This window comes from Emydura macquarii, unplaced genomic scaffold, assembly GCF_026122565.2.
Source record: "Emydura macquarii macquarii isolate MOO-44397 ecotype Brisbane River unplaced genomic scaffold, CSIRO-AGI_Emac_v2 contig_1483, whole genome shotgun sequence".
NCBI lineage: Eukaryota > Metazoa > Chordata > Testudines > Chelidae > Emydura > Emydura macquarii.
Genome location: NW_027131620.1, coordinates 26,477,833 through 26,490,872, shown reverse-complemented (window position 1 = coordinate 26,490,872; position 13,040 = coordinate 26,477,833). Strand labels below are relative to the sequence as shown.

Genomic DNA, 13,040 nt, shown 5'->3' with positions numbered 1-13,040 from the left:
CAGCAGGGGAGCTGGAGTCCTTGTGCTTGCATTGAATGGGTGTGCTGGAGCTGCCATAGCAGCTCTGAGTCTGACAGCTGGCATCCTGCAGCACCAGGAGCTGGGATGGCAGAGACTGGAGATGCCCCACTCCACATGGTGCGGGTGGTATGGTGACCCATACTCTAACGTATCCCCCATTCCCTGTCTGAACAGATACACCTACGAGCGCATCGACGGGCGGGTGCGCGGGAACCTGCGCCAAGCTGCCATCGATCGCTTCTGCAAGCCAGACTCAGATCGCTTTGTCTTCCTCTTGTGCACCAGGGCGGGAGGCCTGGGCATTAACCTCACAGCTGCCGACACCTGCATCATCTTCGATTCGGACTGGAATCCGCAGAACGACCTCCAGGTATCAGGGAGCAGGGCCGTGATGGTGTTGGCGGGGTGCCTGGGGTCACATGAATAATGGTGCTTATTATTGCAGAAGTGTTGTGTACCCACCAGTGGGACCATGGGATGGGGCCTCACCCATCGCTGGGCCAGCCAATGGGATCACGGGACGGGACACTCCCTGTTCCTGGGGCCAGTTAAAGAATGCAAGCCCAGGCAGTCAGAGCAGAGTGCAGCACAGTAAGGAGCAGCTGTTCTAGGGGGTTGGGGGCAGGACAGAACCTCCCCCCCCCCCCCCCCTTCGGTCCCTGCTCCAGCATAGTCCAAGGTGGATACGATGTGGAGTCGGTCACTGAGAACTCCCTGACTTCAGGGTGGTCTGCACTGCAGTGAGTGGAAGCACCAGGGGAGGGCAGCTCAGGTGCAGGGGGTCTGAGTCTAGACCCTAGTGTGCAGGCCTCTGCATCACCCCCACATGGCACTCACTGCCCCCTGGTGGCCAGCTCAGCTAGGGGGGCTGAGGCTGATTGGCCAGAGGCTCTTTCAGCATGAGCCCTTCAGATCAGTGCTAGGACACCTTGTGAGGGCAGGGACTGGGCTTTGCCTGTTGTGCTCCGGACAGGGGTGGGGGCTGGGCTAGCCCGTTGTGCCCTAGACTCCTGTACTGGCTCCCCTGTGCTGCCCGCATGCCATGTTTGACACTGTGACCTTTGCTGCCCCAGGCGCAGGCACGCTGCCACCGGATTGGGCAGAGCAAGGCGGTGAAGGTTTATCGCCTCATCACCAGGAACTCCTACGAGCGTGAGATGTTCGACAAGGCCAGCCTCAAGCTGGGCCTGGACAAGGCCGTGCTGCAGGACATCAATCGCAAAGGCAGCACCAATGGGGTAGGCTGCCCGCCCTCCTGGCTGGGGGCTGGGGCCACAGGAAGGCTCTGTGCCTCTGCTGCTCCTTGCAGCATTTCCCCAAGTGGGTGCAGGGCTGAGCCGCTGGAGCAGGCCTGTGGCCCATAGTGCAGGATGGATCCCACTCTCCTGCCCACACACCATGGTTGAATGCATGGAGCCGAGGCTTCATGCAGACCCTGGTGAGGATCCGTGTCACTGACAGAGGAGCCAGCCTCTCGCACTGCAGGCAGGTGTCAGGCACCTCCAACAGGGACGTCAATCCTGCCCTGCCGCATCCAGCCCGGTCCCTCCAGCTCTGCCAGTGCCCCTCAGGCCTGGCCTGCAGCCCTCGCTATCCCAGTTCTAGAGCGTGCACAGTTCCTTGCTTGTCTCACTATTGGCTGGCCCTGAGCAGAGGCTTCCAAGCCCACAAGATTTCATGGTGGCTCTGGATGGCTGAATGTCCATTAAGGACTGAGTTTTGAGCCTATTCTAGGTCTCCTCATGTGAAGGGTCCTGGGGGCACCGAGATCCCACATTGATGGATCTGAGTGTACCCAAAGGTGCCTTGTGCCCTGGCTATCGATACTAAGCATTGCTGTTGAGTGCTGCCTGCTTGTAGCCTGTGAGAGAGCAGAAGGCACGCGGTGGTGGTTGCTGGGCCCAGGTGGCTCTAGCACTCTGACCAGCAGGGGTTGCCGATTGCCATAGCATCATAAGATAGCTTAAAGATCCAGCACACCAGTGTGATAGGAGGCACTGACTCCTGGAGAGACAAAAGAGGTCTGGGTGTGGGGGGTAGAAGGGCCAGGTTCCAATGTGGAGAAGGGGAAGTCTCTCTGTTTGACTGAATTATTCCTAACCCACAGGGAGCTGCCGAGCCCTGCTGGGAAGGGCAGCTGCGTTAACAGCAGTTCCGGAGTACAGCCAGGCAGAGGGGCTGTCATTCTGTCTAGCCCTTCGCCTCACTTACCCTTGGTGTGTTTGTTGGACCTTGCCCAGGAGATCCTGTGGGGTCAGGAGCGAGGGGGCAGGGGGGCCTGGGGGCATTCAGCCACAGTCTAGCACAGAATCACTGTAGGCTTTTGCAGCTCCCGGGCACCCTCTGCAGGGAGGTGCTCTGCAGTTCCAATTAGCGCTGGGCTTTGAGGCTCTTAGAAGCCTCTGCCTTACAGAACTGGCTCAGGGCCTTGCACCCTCCATAGGACACGGCCGGGGGGGGCTCTGTTCCCCATGCCTGCGCTCCCAGTCTAGCCCCACTCCACCCTGGGGCAGCTGGTACTGGTGCCAACGTCCTGTGTCTTGTGCAGGTGCAGCAGCTCTCAAAGATGGAGGTCGAGGACTTGCTACGAAAAGGAGCGTACGGGGCTTTAATGGACGAGGAAGATGAAGGCTCCAAGTTCTGCGAGGAAGATATTGATCAGATCCTGCAGCGCAGAACCCAGACGATCACTATCCAGTCGGAGGGGAAGGGCTCCACTTTTGCCAAGGTGCTGTGCGCTCTGCCTGTGGAGCCGTCTGCCTGCTGGGGCCTGGGCGAGAGTGGGGTGCCTTGGGATGCGACACAGCAGATGAAACATAGACATCTTTAACCCCCTGCTCTCAGCATGGCCTGTTGCCTTCTGACCTCCCCTGTGAGTGCCTGGCAAGGTCTGTGTGTCAGTGCGGCCTGTGCCCCCTGTTGCTGACCAGCTGCTTTGTCCGGTAGAATCCTGCTGGGCCCATTGCCCTGCGTGGACCTGCTGGCAGGCTGGCACTCCAAGGGTGGGCTGAGGTCACAAGCTGAGTCCAGCTAGTAGAGAAAGCGGGGCATCACGGGAGGGAGCTGGATGGGAACGCCAACCAGCTCCACTGGTTATCAGAGTAGGAGGAAATGCGATGGCCAGCCTGTGGCAGTGATGGATGGCCATGTGAGCAGCTCAGCTTGGCTTCTGCCCAGTTCACCCAGGCTGGATGTCTCCTGTGGCGCCATTCCCAGACTCTTGCAGGATGGCATGCAAAGGCTGGCATTCCTCACGGTGTCTGGACGATCCATTCTGTGCACAGGAGTATTCTCGAATGGTTAGAGTGGGACTTGGAGCTTCTGTTCTCAGCTCTGCTTCCAGCTTGGGCAGTTCCTTTCCCCTGCTTCAGGAACCCCCTGGGAAATGCTGCTACTCTGTAGTTTTGACTATAAGCTGACTATAAGCCCTGGGGAGGGAGCTGGAGTCTGCTCCTTCTAGTGATTGACAGCTGCATCCCAATGGCAGGGCCAGCTGTGGGCCTCCCCAGCTGGATCAACTGCATTGGGTCCCTCAGGGCAGAGCCAGGCCTGTGCCGTCTGTTGTGGGGGAGGATGTGTAAGAAGGAAAAAGCCGTGCTTCTATCACAGATCCCAGATGAGTTTGCAGGGCTGACCTTGTCCTGGGGGCCTGAGCACATTTGATCTGGAGTCTATTCACCCCCTGTCCCGTGGAACCCCGTGCTGCTGTCAATACAGCATCTGCGGGTCTGTCCATCTCATAGAACCCTGGGCTACTATCTGCACAGCGCCTGTGGGTTTGTATGCCCCAGGGATCCCCTGCTGCCATCTGCACAGCGCCTGTGGGTTTTTTTCAACCCCTTGGGACCCTGTGCTGCCATCTGTACAGCATCTGTGTGTCTGTCCGCCCTGTGGATCCCCTGCTGCCATCTGAACTGTGTGTGCAGAGCAGCAGCATACTCACACTTGATAGCCAGGCTGCAAGCACTCTGGAGATGCAGGGCCCTGTTACTCTTGCGGTGCTGCCCTCTCTGTGTTCATGGAGCAGAGACACCAGCACAGTGTCCATTCTTAGACCCCAATGGCCTGATCCTTCTTTGAGTAGTGTTCTTACGGGTGCCCCACTGGAGGTGTTCCTACGCGCCCCTATGCTGCTGATTGGAGAACTTTGTAGCAGTGTCTGTTCAGCCTTTGCGTGCGCTGCTCCTCGATTGCTACGAGGCCAGCTAGTATGTGTGGGTGAACCTTCCTCAGCTCCTCCTCAACTGCCCCAGCTAGAGCCGGAGCTAGAGCTGTCTGTTCATGGATCGTTCACTCTTTTAGAATTTCCCACTTCCCTTTAAGATTTTTCTTTGTCACTTTGTTTGTATTTTATTTGGCCGTGCCTAAAAAAAAAGAAAAGGGCTTGTCTCCCACCCACCTTGGTGGGAGGGAACCCCCTGGACAAGGGTATACCTGGCTCCTTGGGCTTCAAAAAGTGCCTCAGTTGCAAGGACTCTATCCCAGTGAGTGACAGACATGCACAGTGTGTTCGCTGCCTGGGAGTGAAGCACATTCCCCAAAAATGTGGCTTGTGTCAGCAACTGAAGCCCAGATCCAGGAAAGACAGAGAGCTAAAACTCAAACTCCTACTGAGGGAGTCATTCCTTCAACCTCCGGAATCCCAGCAAGAGTTTTCCCTGCAACCCTCTACTTTGAAGGAAGGTGAGCCCAGGGAGACAAGCCACTCATGTAAGGTCTCTAAGGAAAGGTCTTTGAGTCCCCATTGCAAGCCCTGATCGAGCCAAAAACGAACTCCAGCTCGATCAGTATCATTGGTACCAAGGGCACTGAGACCATCTAGATGTGGTACCCAGGGCACATGCTGTCCTGAACCCATGGAGCAAGTTAGACTGCCTAAAGACCCAATGGGCACAGGCAAAGAAGCACCAGTACCATGGAGGTGTAAAAAGCACAAAAGATCCATCCCAAGGAAGTCTCTGTCGGTATGGTTGTTGGCATCAGTACCAACGCTGATGTACCAGGCACCGACAAACCTCGTTACCAAGTCCTTATCGCCGACCCCTTCAATGCAAGCATCTTGGCACCAACAACCACCTCCAGTACCAACAGCATCTGCACTGCTGGGTTTCCAGTGCATAACGGATCTTTCAGGGTCAAACACACCGAACTCACCTCTACTCAATACCAGGGCCCCAATACAAAGTTCACCCAGAGCCCTGGACTTGCCAACATCTTCCTGCCACGCACTGCCTTTCTCATCATTGGTGTCAGAAAGTGAACTAGAGGACGCGGGTTCCCGCCACTCTTCTCATTTGCCAAATGGAGCTCAGTTTCACTGTGGACATCAGGCTTATCATCCCCTTGATCCACAGCTTCCTTGATTTGGTCAGCTGTGGTACAAACCACCGGGCCCCATCACAGTGGCCATACTGGGACCCTTAGCAGGCTCAGAGGCCACAAGCCTCCCATGCCTCTATTGTGGCATACCATTAAATGAGGAGACAGGCATGGGAGGAGGTAGACGCTGAGGTGGAGGAGGAAGTCCCTCCTCAAGCCCACTTCTTGTAGTCATCACCAGATGGACACGGTGATACCCCCTCCATTGTCTATGGCTGATGGTTTCAGATTATTCCAGGACTTGGCGCAGAGGATGGCAGAAGCCCTGCAGATACCATTAGAGGAGGTGGCTGAGTCTTGCCACAAGCTGGTGGATATTTTACATTCCTCCACCTCCACCAGAGTGTCCCTCCCTATTAATGAGGAACTCCTGGACCCTACCAAACTCATATGGCAGACCCCTGCATCAGTCCCGCCAACATGCAAGCGGGCGGAAAAAAAAGTATTCTGTGCCGGCAAAGGACACGGAGTTTCTCTTTTCCCAATTCAATCATTGTGGATGAAGTCAACTCTAAGGGCTGCCAGCATCAGTTCAAATTCACCTTTTATGACCGGGACTAGAAACGCCTGGATCTGTTTGGCAGGAAGGCATATTCCTCAGCCACCCTCCAGTTCCACATAGCAAACTACCAAGCCTTGTTAACAATCTGACTACTGGAACTACACGAAACTTGGTTCCTTTATTGAGCAACTTCCTGATTCTCACAAGGAACAATTCAAGGCCATAGTCAATGAGGGCCAACTGGAGGCTTAAATGCCCCTCCAGTCCTCATGAAATGCGGCTGACACGGCAGCATGCTCGACTTCCATGACCATTTTGATTAAATGGGCTTTGTGGCTTCATTTATCTAGCTTCCCTAAAGAAGTCCAAACTATGGTGAAGGACCTTCCTTTTGAAGTAATGAAGTTATTTGCTGAGAAGACCAACATATCCCTTCACATGTTGAAGAATTCTAGGACAGCTCTTGGGTCTCTTGGATCTATACTCCAGCTTACAAAAGAAAATTCAGCCCTCAGCCACTATTTAAGCCCCGCTCATCAAAATACCCTCAATATTTATCCCAGTACTTGTCTCAGAGATCTTACTAGTTGCAGAGGAAGAAACCTAGGTTCTTCAGGCGAAAGCAGTCAGGATCTTAACCAACTTCCTTCCACCCCTCAACCTTGAAGAGGCAATTTTAATGGATCGGTCGAGATGCCCGTAGAACTTTCTCTTCATCTTACGCTGGAAAACCCCACCCATCCCTTCAGAGGCTGTCTTCCCCTGTTCCACAGCATCTGGGAACAGATAGCCTCTGACAAATGAGTTCTGGAGATCATCCATGATGGATATACCATCTATTTCGCCTCCCAAACACCCTTTCCTGGCTCTCTTCAGGGACCCTTCTCATGAAAGTTTGCTACTTCAGGAGATAAACCATCTCCTCAGAGTAGGAGCCATAGAGTCTGTGCCTGCACATCTAAAGGCTTCTACTCTTGCTACTTCTAATACCAAAGAGAAAGAGAGATTGGAGACCCATACTGGACCTCAGAGCACTCAACAGATATATCAAAGTGCTGAAGTTCAACAACAATTCAAACATTAAAGAAAGGAGATTGGTTCTCAAGATGCGTACTTCCACATTTCCATCATACTGAGTCACAGATGGTATCTCAGGTTCACGCTTGGCCAAGACCCCTACCAATACAGAGTAATCCCTTTCGGCCTCTCCTCAGCCCCCAGGGTATTCTCCAAGGTCCTCTCGATAGTGGCAGCCCACTTATGCTCTCAGGGCATCATGGTTTATCCTTACCTGGATGACTGCCTTCTCAGGGCACGTTCCTTTGCCAAAGTCCGGCGAGTCACCCTGACTACACTGAACCTGTTCCAGAATCTGGGCCTACAAATCAATGCACAAAAATCGACATTAACACTGGTACAAAGACTAGAATTCATAGGAGCTGACCTCGACTCCTTTCAGGTAAAGGTGCTTCTCCCACATCAGATTCCTCAGCCTCTCCACGCTGGTAGAGACAGTACAATCCAGCCCCCAGATTTCAGCCAGACATTGCCTCCAGCTCTTGGGGCATATGGCCACAGGCATATCAGTCATAGTTCATGCCAGACTACGCATGAGATACCTCCAAGCCTGGTATGGGTCAGTTTACAGGCCAAACAGAGACATCATAAACAAATTATCATCAGTGCCCACCAAGGTCAAGCAAACCTTGGACTGGTGGAAAGACCCAGTACAAATATTTACAGGTATCCCATTTGTTCAGCCTTCCCCATCGTTATTCCTGATCACCGATGCATCCCTCATAGGATGGGGTGCGCATCTCAATGGTCTCACACCACTGGGCAAATGGTCGCCATCCGAGGTGTGCCTTTGCATCAACTTGCTTGAGCTCAGAGTGGTCAGGAACGCGTATGCTCACTTTCTGCCACTGATCGAAGACGCACACGAGTCATGGCGGACAATGTGGCCTGCATGTATTACATACCATCAGGGAAGTGCCAGATCACACTCCCTGTGCATGAAGCACTAAAGCTATGGAACTGGTGCATTTCCCACAATGCCATAATATCAGCAGCCTGCCTACCTGGGAGTGCACAACACAACAGCTGCAAATTCCACTCGACCATGAATAGGAAATAAATTCTGTGATCCTATACGACATATTCCAGCAATGAGGGATGCCAACAGTAGACCTGTTCGCTACTTACAGGAACAAGAAATGTCCTTAGTACTGCTCCAGAGTGAGGATCAGAGGACACTCCATGGAGGACGCTCTCCTCCTCTCATGGGACAAAAATCTTCTTTATACCTTTTCCTCATTCCTTCTAATTCTGAAAGTCATGTTGAAGGTGCAAAGAGAGAAAACAAACATCATACTGCTTGCTCCTACCTGGCCCAGGCAGACATGGTACCCTTACCTGGCACAGCTAACAATATGTCCACCAATGACCCTTCCAATCACTCAGTACCTGCTATCGCAGAATGAGAGATGCACTCTCCATCCCAACCTGCGGATTCTGTGACTTAAATCCTGGCTTCTGCGTGGTTCCAGCGCATAGAGACATCATGTTCTGAAGAGGTACAGGAGGTGCTGTTACACAGTGGGAAAGGAGCTACTCGTCGTACCTACTGTGGCAGGCAGCCGACTTCCCCCTAGCGGGTCTCACGCTTTGGTTGCTTGTAGTGGGTCAGGGCGTCTCTAGTCACCCCTTCTTCCCCGAGGAGGGCGTAGGGACTCGGGCCCACCCGCTCCTCCGGGTCACAGCCCAGGGGCCCTATGAGAAGCAGCTAGGTGCTGCTGGCACCGTGTTCCCAACTGCACTTCTCTTCCCCTGGGCTAATTTTCCCCCTCCTTCTGGCTTCTTGAGCCTGGTACCTTTCTCCAGCCTGTTTCTCCACAGAATCTCTGCACTTTGGTCTGTTCCTCCTTGCAACTCAGCACTCCTACACACAGCACGGCACTCCTACTCCTCCCAGCTCATGCCCTGTCTGTTTGCGGTGGGGGGCTTTTATGGAGCACCTGGCTGGTCCCTAATTGGCTCAGCTGCTCCTAATTGCCCCCAGCGAGACTCAGCTAATCTGCAGGGAACAGAGCTCTGAGCATTCTGAGGCTTACGTATCTGCCGTAAATCACTTTCCTACAGCTTTCTGCCCTCGCTATATCACATATCCCCCCCTTCCCCCCGCTCAACACCATGGGGTTGGGCTACATGGGACGTGAGGCAGTGCTGGCGTGACAGCGCATCTGCGTTGCCGTGTTGACTTCCAGCCCTATGTTGCACCCGGAAGTGAAAAGGCTGTAGGGAGAGGAACCACCGCGTCACTCTGGCATTTTTTTCTTTGTTAGTGTGCATCCATCTGAGGGGGGCGAGGTCCATCACCAGGGTAAACCTCCTCCCGAGTAAATAATATCGGAGCGTTTCCATAGCCCATTTAACCGCCAAGCACTCCTTCTCGACGACCGCGTACTTCTGTTCCCTGGGGAGGAGTTTCCTGCTCAGATACATAAGGGGGTGCTCCTCTTCGCCTACGATCTGCGAAAGGACAGCCCCCAGTCCTGTCTCTGAGGCATCCGTTTGGAGAATAAACTCCCTGTCAAAATCCGGGGCTATGAGCACTGGTTGATTACAGAGAGCTGTCCTCAAATCCCTGAATGCGTTTTCCGCTCCCTCAGTCCACTTCACCATATCCGGGCCCCGAGCCTTCATCAGGTCCGTCAGAGGTCCGGCTCTAGTGGCAAAGTGGGGGATAAATCTCCGATAGTACCCCACTATTCCTAAGAATGCCCTAACCTGTTTCTTACGGACTGGTCGGGGCCAGGCCTGGATGGCCTCTACCTTGTTGCACTGGGGTTTTACCAGGCCTCTTCCCACCACATACCCCAGGTACTTGGCCTCGGCCAGCCCTATCACGCACTTGGCTGGGTTTGCAGTGAGGCCAGCTTTTCTGAGGGTGTCGAGCACCGCCTCTACTTTCCCCAGGTGCGTCTCCCAGTCGGGGCTATGGATGATCACATCATCCAGATAGGCGGCAGCATACTTGGCGTGGGGTCTCAGTAGTCTGTCCATCAGCTGCTGGAATGTTGCGGGGGCCCCATGGAGACCGAAGGGGAGGACGGTATACTGAAACAGGCCATCGGGCATGGAGAAGGCAGTCTTCTCTCTAGCATCCTTGGCGAGGGGGATTTGCCAATAGCCCTTGGTCAGGTCCAGGGTGGTCAGGTATCGAGCCTTGCCCAACTGGTCCACTAGCTCATCTATGCGTGGGATCGGGTAGGCATCGAATCTAGAAATCTCATTTAATTTCCTGAAATCATTACAGAACCTCAGGGTGCCGTCGGGTTTGGGAACTAGAACGATCGGGCTGGACCACTGGCTGTGGGACTCCTCGATAACCCCAAGTTCCAGCATCCTTCTCACTTCTGTCCAAATTTCTTCTCTCTTGGCCTCGGGTATCCGGTACGGCTTTATCGTTACCCGCACCCCAGGGTTGGTGACGATGTGATGTTCAACTGCCATCGTCCATCCAGGCTGTTTAGAGAATACGTCCTGGTTCCATCGGATCATATCAACGACCTCCGTCTGTTGCTCTTGGGTTAGCTCGGGGGATATCCCCACCTCCCTCTGGGGGACATCTATCTGGGGGGGTGTCTCTTGGGCGATCAGGTACACCTCTCAGTCTTGCCACAGTTTCAGCAGTTTTTCAGCAGTTTCAGCACCGGCTTTCGGCGGTCTGGCTGCCTCACCCTGTAGTTTACCTCTCCGACAGCTTCCACCACCTCGTACGGGCCTTGCCAACTGGCCAGGAGCTTGCTTTCTGCTGTGGGCACCAGCACCATCACCCGCTCTCCTGGCTGAAACCTCCGTGCCTTTGCCCGTTGGTTGTAGTAGGTCCGCTGGGCCTCCTGGGCTTTCTCCAGGTGTTCTCGCACTATGGGGGTCACCCGGGCTATCCGCTCCCGCATCTGGGTCACGTGCTCAATGACGTTCTTCCCTGAGTTGAGCTGTTCCTCCCAGTCCTCTTTGGCAATATCGAAGATTCCCCGCGGATGGCGACCATACAATAACTCGAAGGGAGAAAACCCAGTGGACGCCTGGGGAACTTCCCGTATCGCGAACATCAGGTAGGGCAGTAGGGCATCCCAATCCTTCCCGTCCTGGGCCACCACTTTCCGTATCATACTCTTAAGGGTACGATTAAATCTCTCAACCAGGCCGTCTGTTTGCGGATGATACACTGATGTCCGCAAGGCTTGGATGTGGAGCAGGGTACATAAATCTCTCATTAACTTGGACATGAACGGGGTCCCTTGGTCTGTTAGGATTTCCTTAGGGATGCCCATCCTGGCAAAGACCTGGAGCAGTTCTTTCGCAATGGCCTTGGATGTGGGGTTTCTTAATGGAATGGCTTCAGGGTATCGGGTGGCATAATCTAAGATAACGAGCACACTTCGGTAGCCCCGTGCTGATCGTTCTAGTGGCCCTACCAGGTCCATTGCTATCCTTTCAAATGGAACTCCAATGATGGGTAGGGGCAGTAATGGGGCCCTCAAGTGGGGTCGGGGGCTGTGCAGCTGGCACTCTGGGCAGGAGGCGCAGTAGCGTTGGACCTCCGCCCGTATCCCTGGCCAGTAAAATCTCCTCAAGATTCGGTCCAGGGTCTTATCCGCTCCTAGGTGTCCCCCGAATAGATGGCTATGGGCCAACTCTAGAACGGCCCTCACGTGCTTCCGGGGCACCAAGAGTTGATCATCTTCCTCCCCGTGTATCTGGGCTACACGGTACAGTAGGTCACGCTTCAGGACGTAGTAGGGTCCCGGGCCCTTGGTCTTCCCCTCCACAGGAACGCCATCAATCTCTGCTACCTCCTCCCTCACATTCATGTATAACAGGTCCTGGGCCTGGTCCTGTCCAAAGTTCCCCCGTAGGGGTCCTAACTGACCTACCTCTAGGGGCCCAACCTCACTTTCGTCCCCGGGGTTGCCCCTACTAGTGCTAGGGACCACCTCTGGGTCCTCACTAGTCTGAGTGACCTCCTGGCTACCCGAACAGGTTCGCCTACCACCCAGGGCAGCTTTCTGGTTCCCCGCCAGTATTCGGGTTCCTAATCTTTTGTCTGCCCTCTGCTCCCTCTTGGACTTCCGGTGTCTTCCGGGGGGTAAAAACAGCTCCTTGGGCAAATTCAGCAAACACAGGAGCAGCACTGGTTGCCTGTGTCTCAGTCTCAGCCTCAGCCTCTACAGGGGGAAGTAAATTCTCAAACCCGGGAAAATCCCTACCAACCAAGACCGGGTAGGGAAGCTTAGGGACAACCCCTGCTGTCACCCGGGTGATCTTCCCCTGGATCTCAATTTGTACCGGGACTGAGGGGTAGAAATTTACCGTCCCATGCACGCAGGTTACTCCTGTGTTTTTGGCCCGGGTCAGCTGGTCTCGCCCCACCAATTTTCCCGAGACCAACGTGACAGCACTCCCAGAATCTACCAGGGCCGTGGTCATGATGCCATTCACCTTCACTGGCCTCATATATCCATGGGGGGCCATAACAACCCCTACCGAGCCGATGAGACCACAGCATTCCCCTGACCTCCCAGGTTGCACTGCATGGGCTCCTCCCGGTTGGGGCACTGGGCAGCTAGGTGACCCAGCTCCCCGCATTCATAGCATCGGTACTTCAGACTAGCAGCCCCCCTCTGCCTTGGGCTGTTTGGTCGGGTCCCCCAACCCTCACCCTCCGAGCTCCTTCCTGTCCTTGGGCTGTTCCCCAGAGTCCTGGGTCCCGGTCCCTGTTCCCCTGGGTCTCCCAATAGTCCGGGGACCGGGGTTGGGGGCTGGCCTCCGTGCCCGCCATGTCTTCTCTCGGGGAGTCGGGGACAATTCACGGGCCGCCAGCTACCTTTCCACCAAGGCGACCAACTCGTCGTAGGCAGAGGGGTCATTCTGTCCAACCCAGGCTCGGAGGTCCGATGGTAACCCCCGCGTATATCAGTCCATCACCAGCAGCTCCAACATCTTCTCGGTGCTGAGGGCCTCTGGACGCAGCCACTTCCGGGCCAGGTGGATTAGGTCGAACAGCTGCGACCGTGGGGCTCTGTCCTCCCTGTACCTCCACTCATGAAATCTCTGGGCTCGTACTGCTACC

At 54.8% G+C, this 13,040-nt stretch overlaps 1 protein-coding gene across 6 annotated transcripts in view; it reads left to right on the top strand.

Annotated features, from left to right (window-relative positions):
* The window catches only part of CHD6 (chromodomain helicase DNA binding protein 6), a 181,754-nt gene that overhangs the window by 114,881 nt on the left and 53,833 nt on the right, over window positions 1-13,040 (top strand). For all 6 annotated transcript variants that reach the window (XR_010921037.1, XM_067554519.1, XM_067554520.1 and 3 more), the window contains 3 exons: window positions 196-391; window positions 1,095-1,259; window positions 2,570-2,749. Coding sequence is in view for 5 of the 6 variants with exons in the window: in XM_067554519.1 (XP_067410620.1) it covers window positions 196-391; window positions 1,095-1,259; window positions 2,570-2,749 (541 nt within the window). In the remaining variant the exon portion in view is untranslated. The remainder of the gene's footprint in view (window positions 1-195; window positions 392-1,094; window positions 1,260-2,569; window positions 2,750-13,040) is intronic.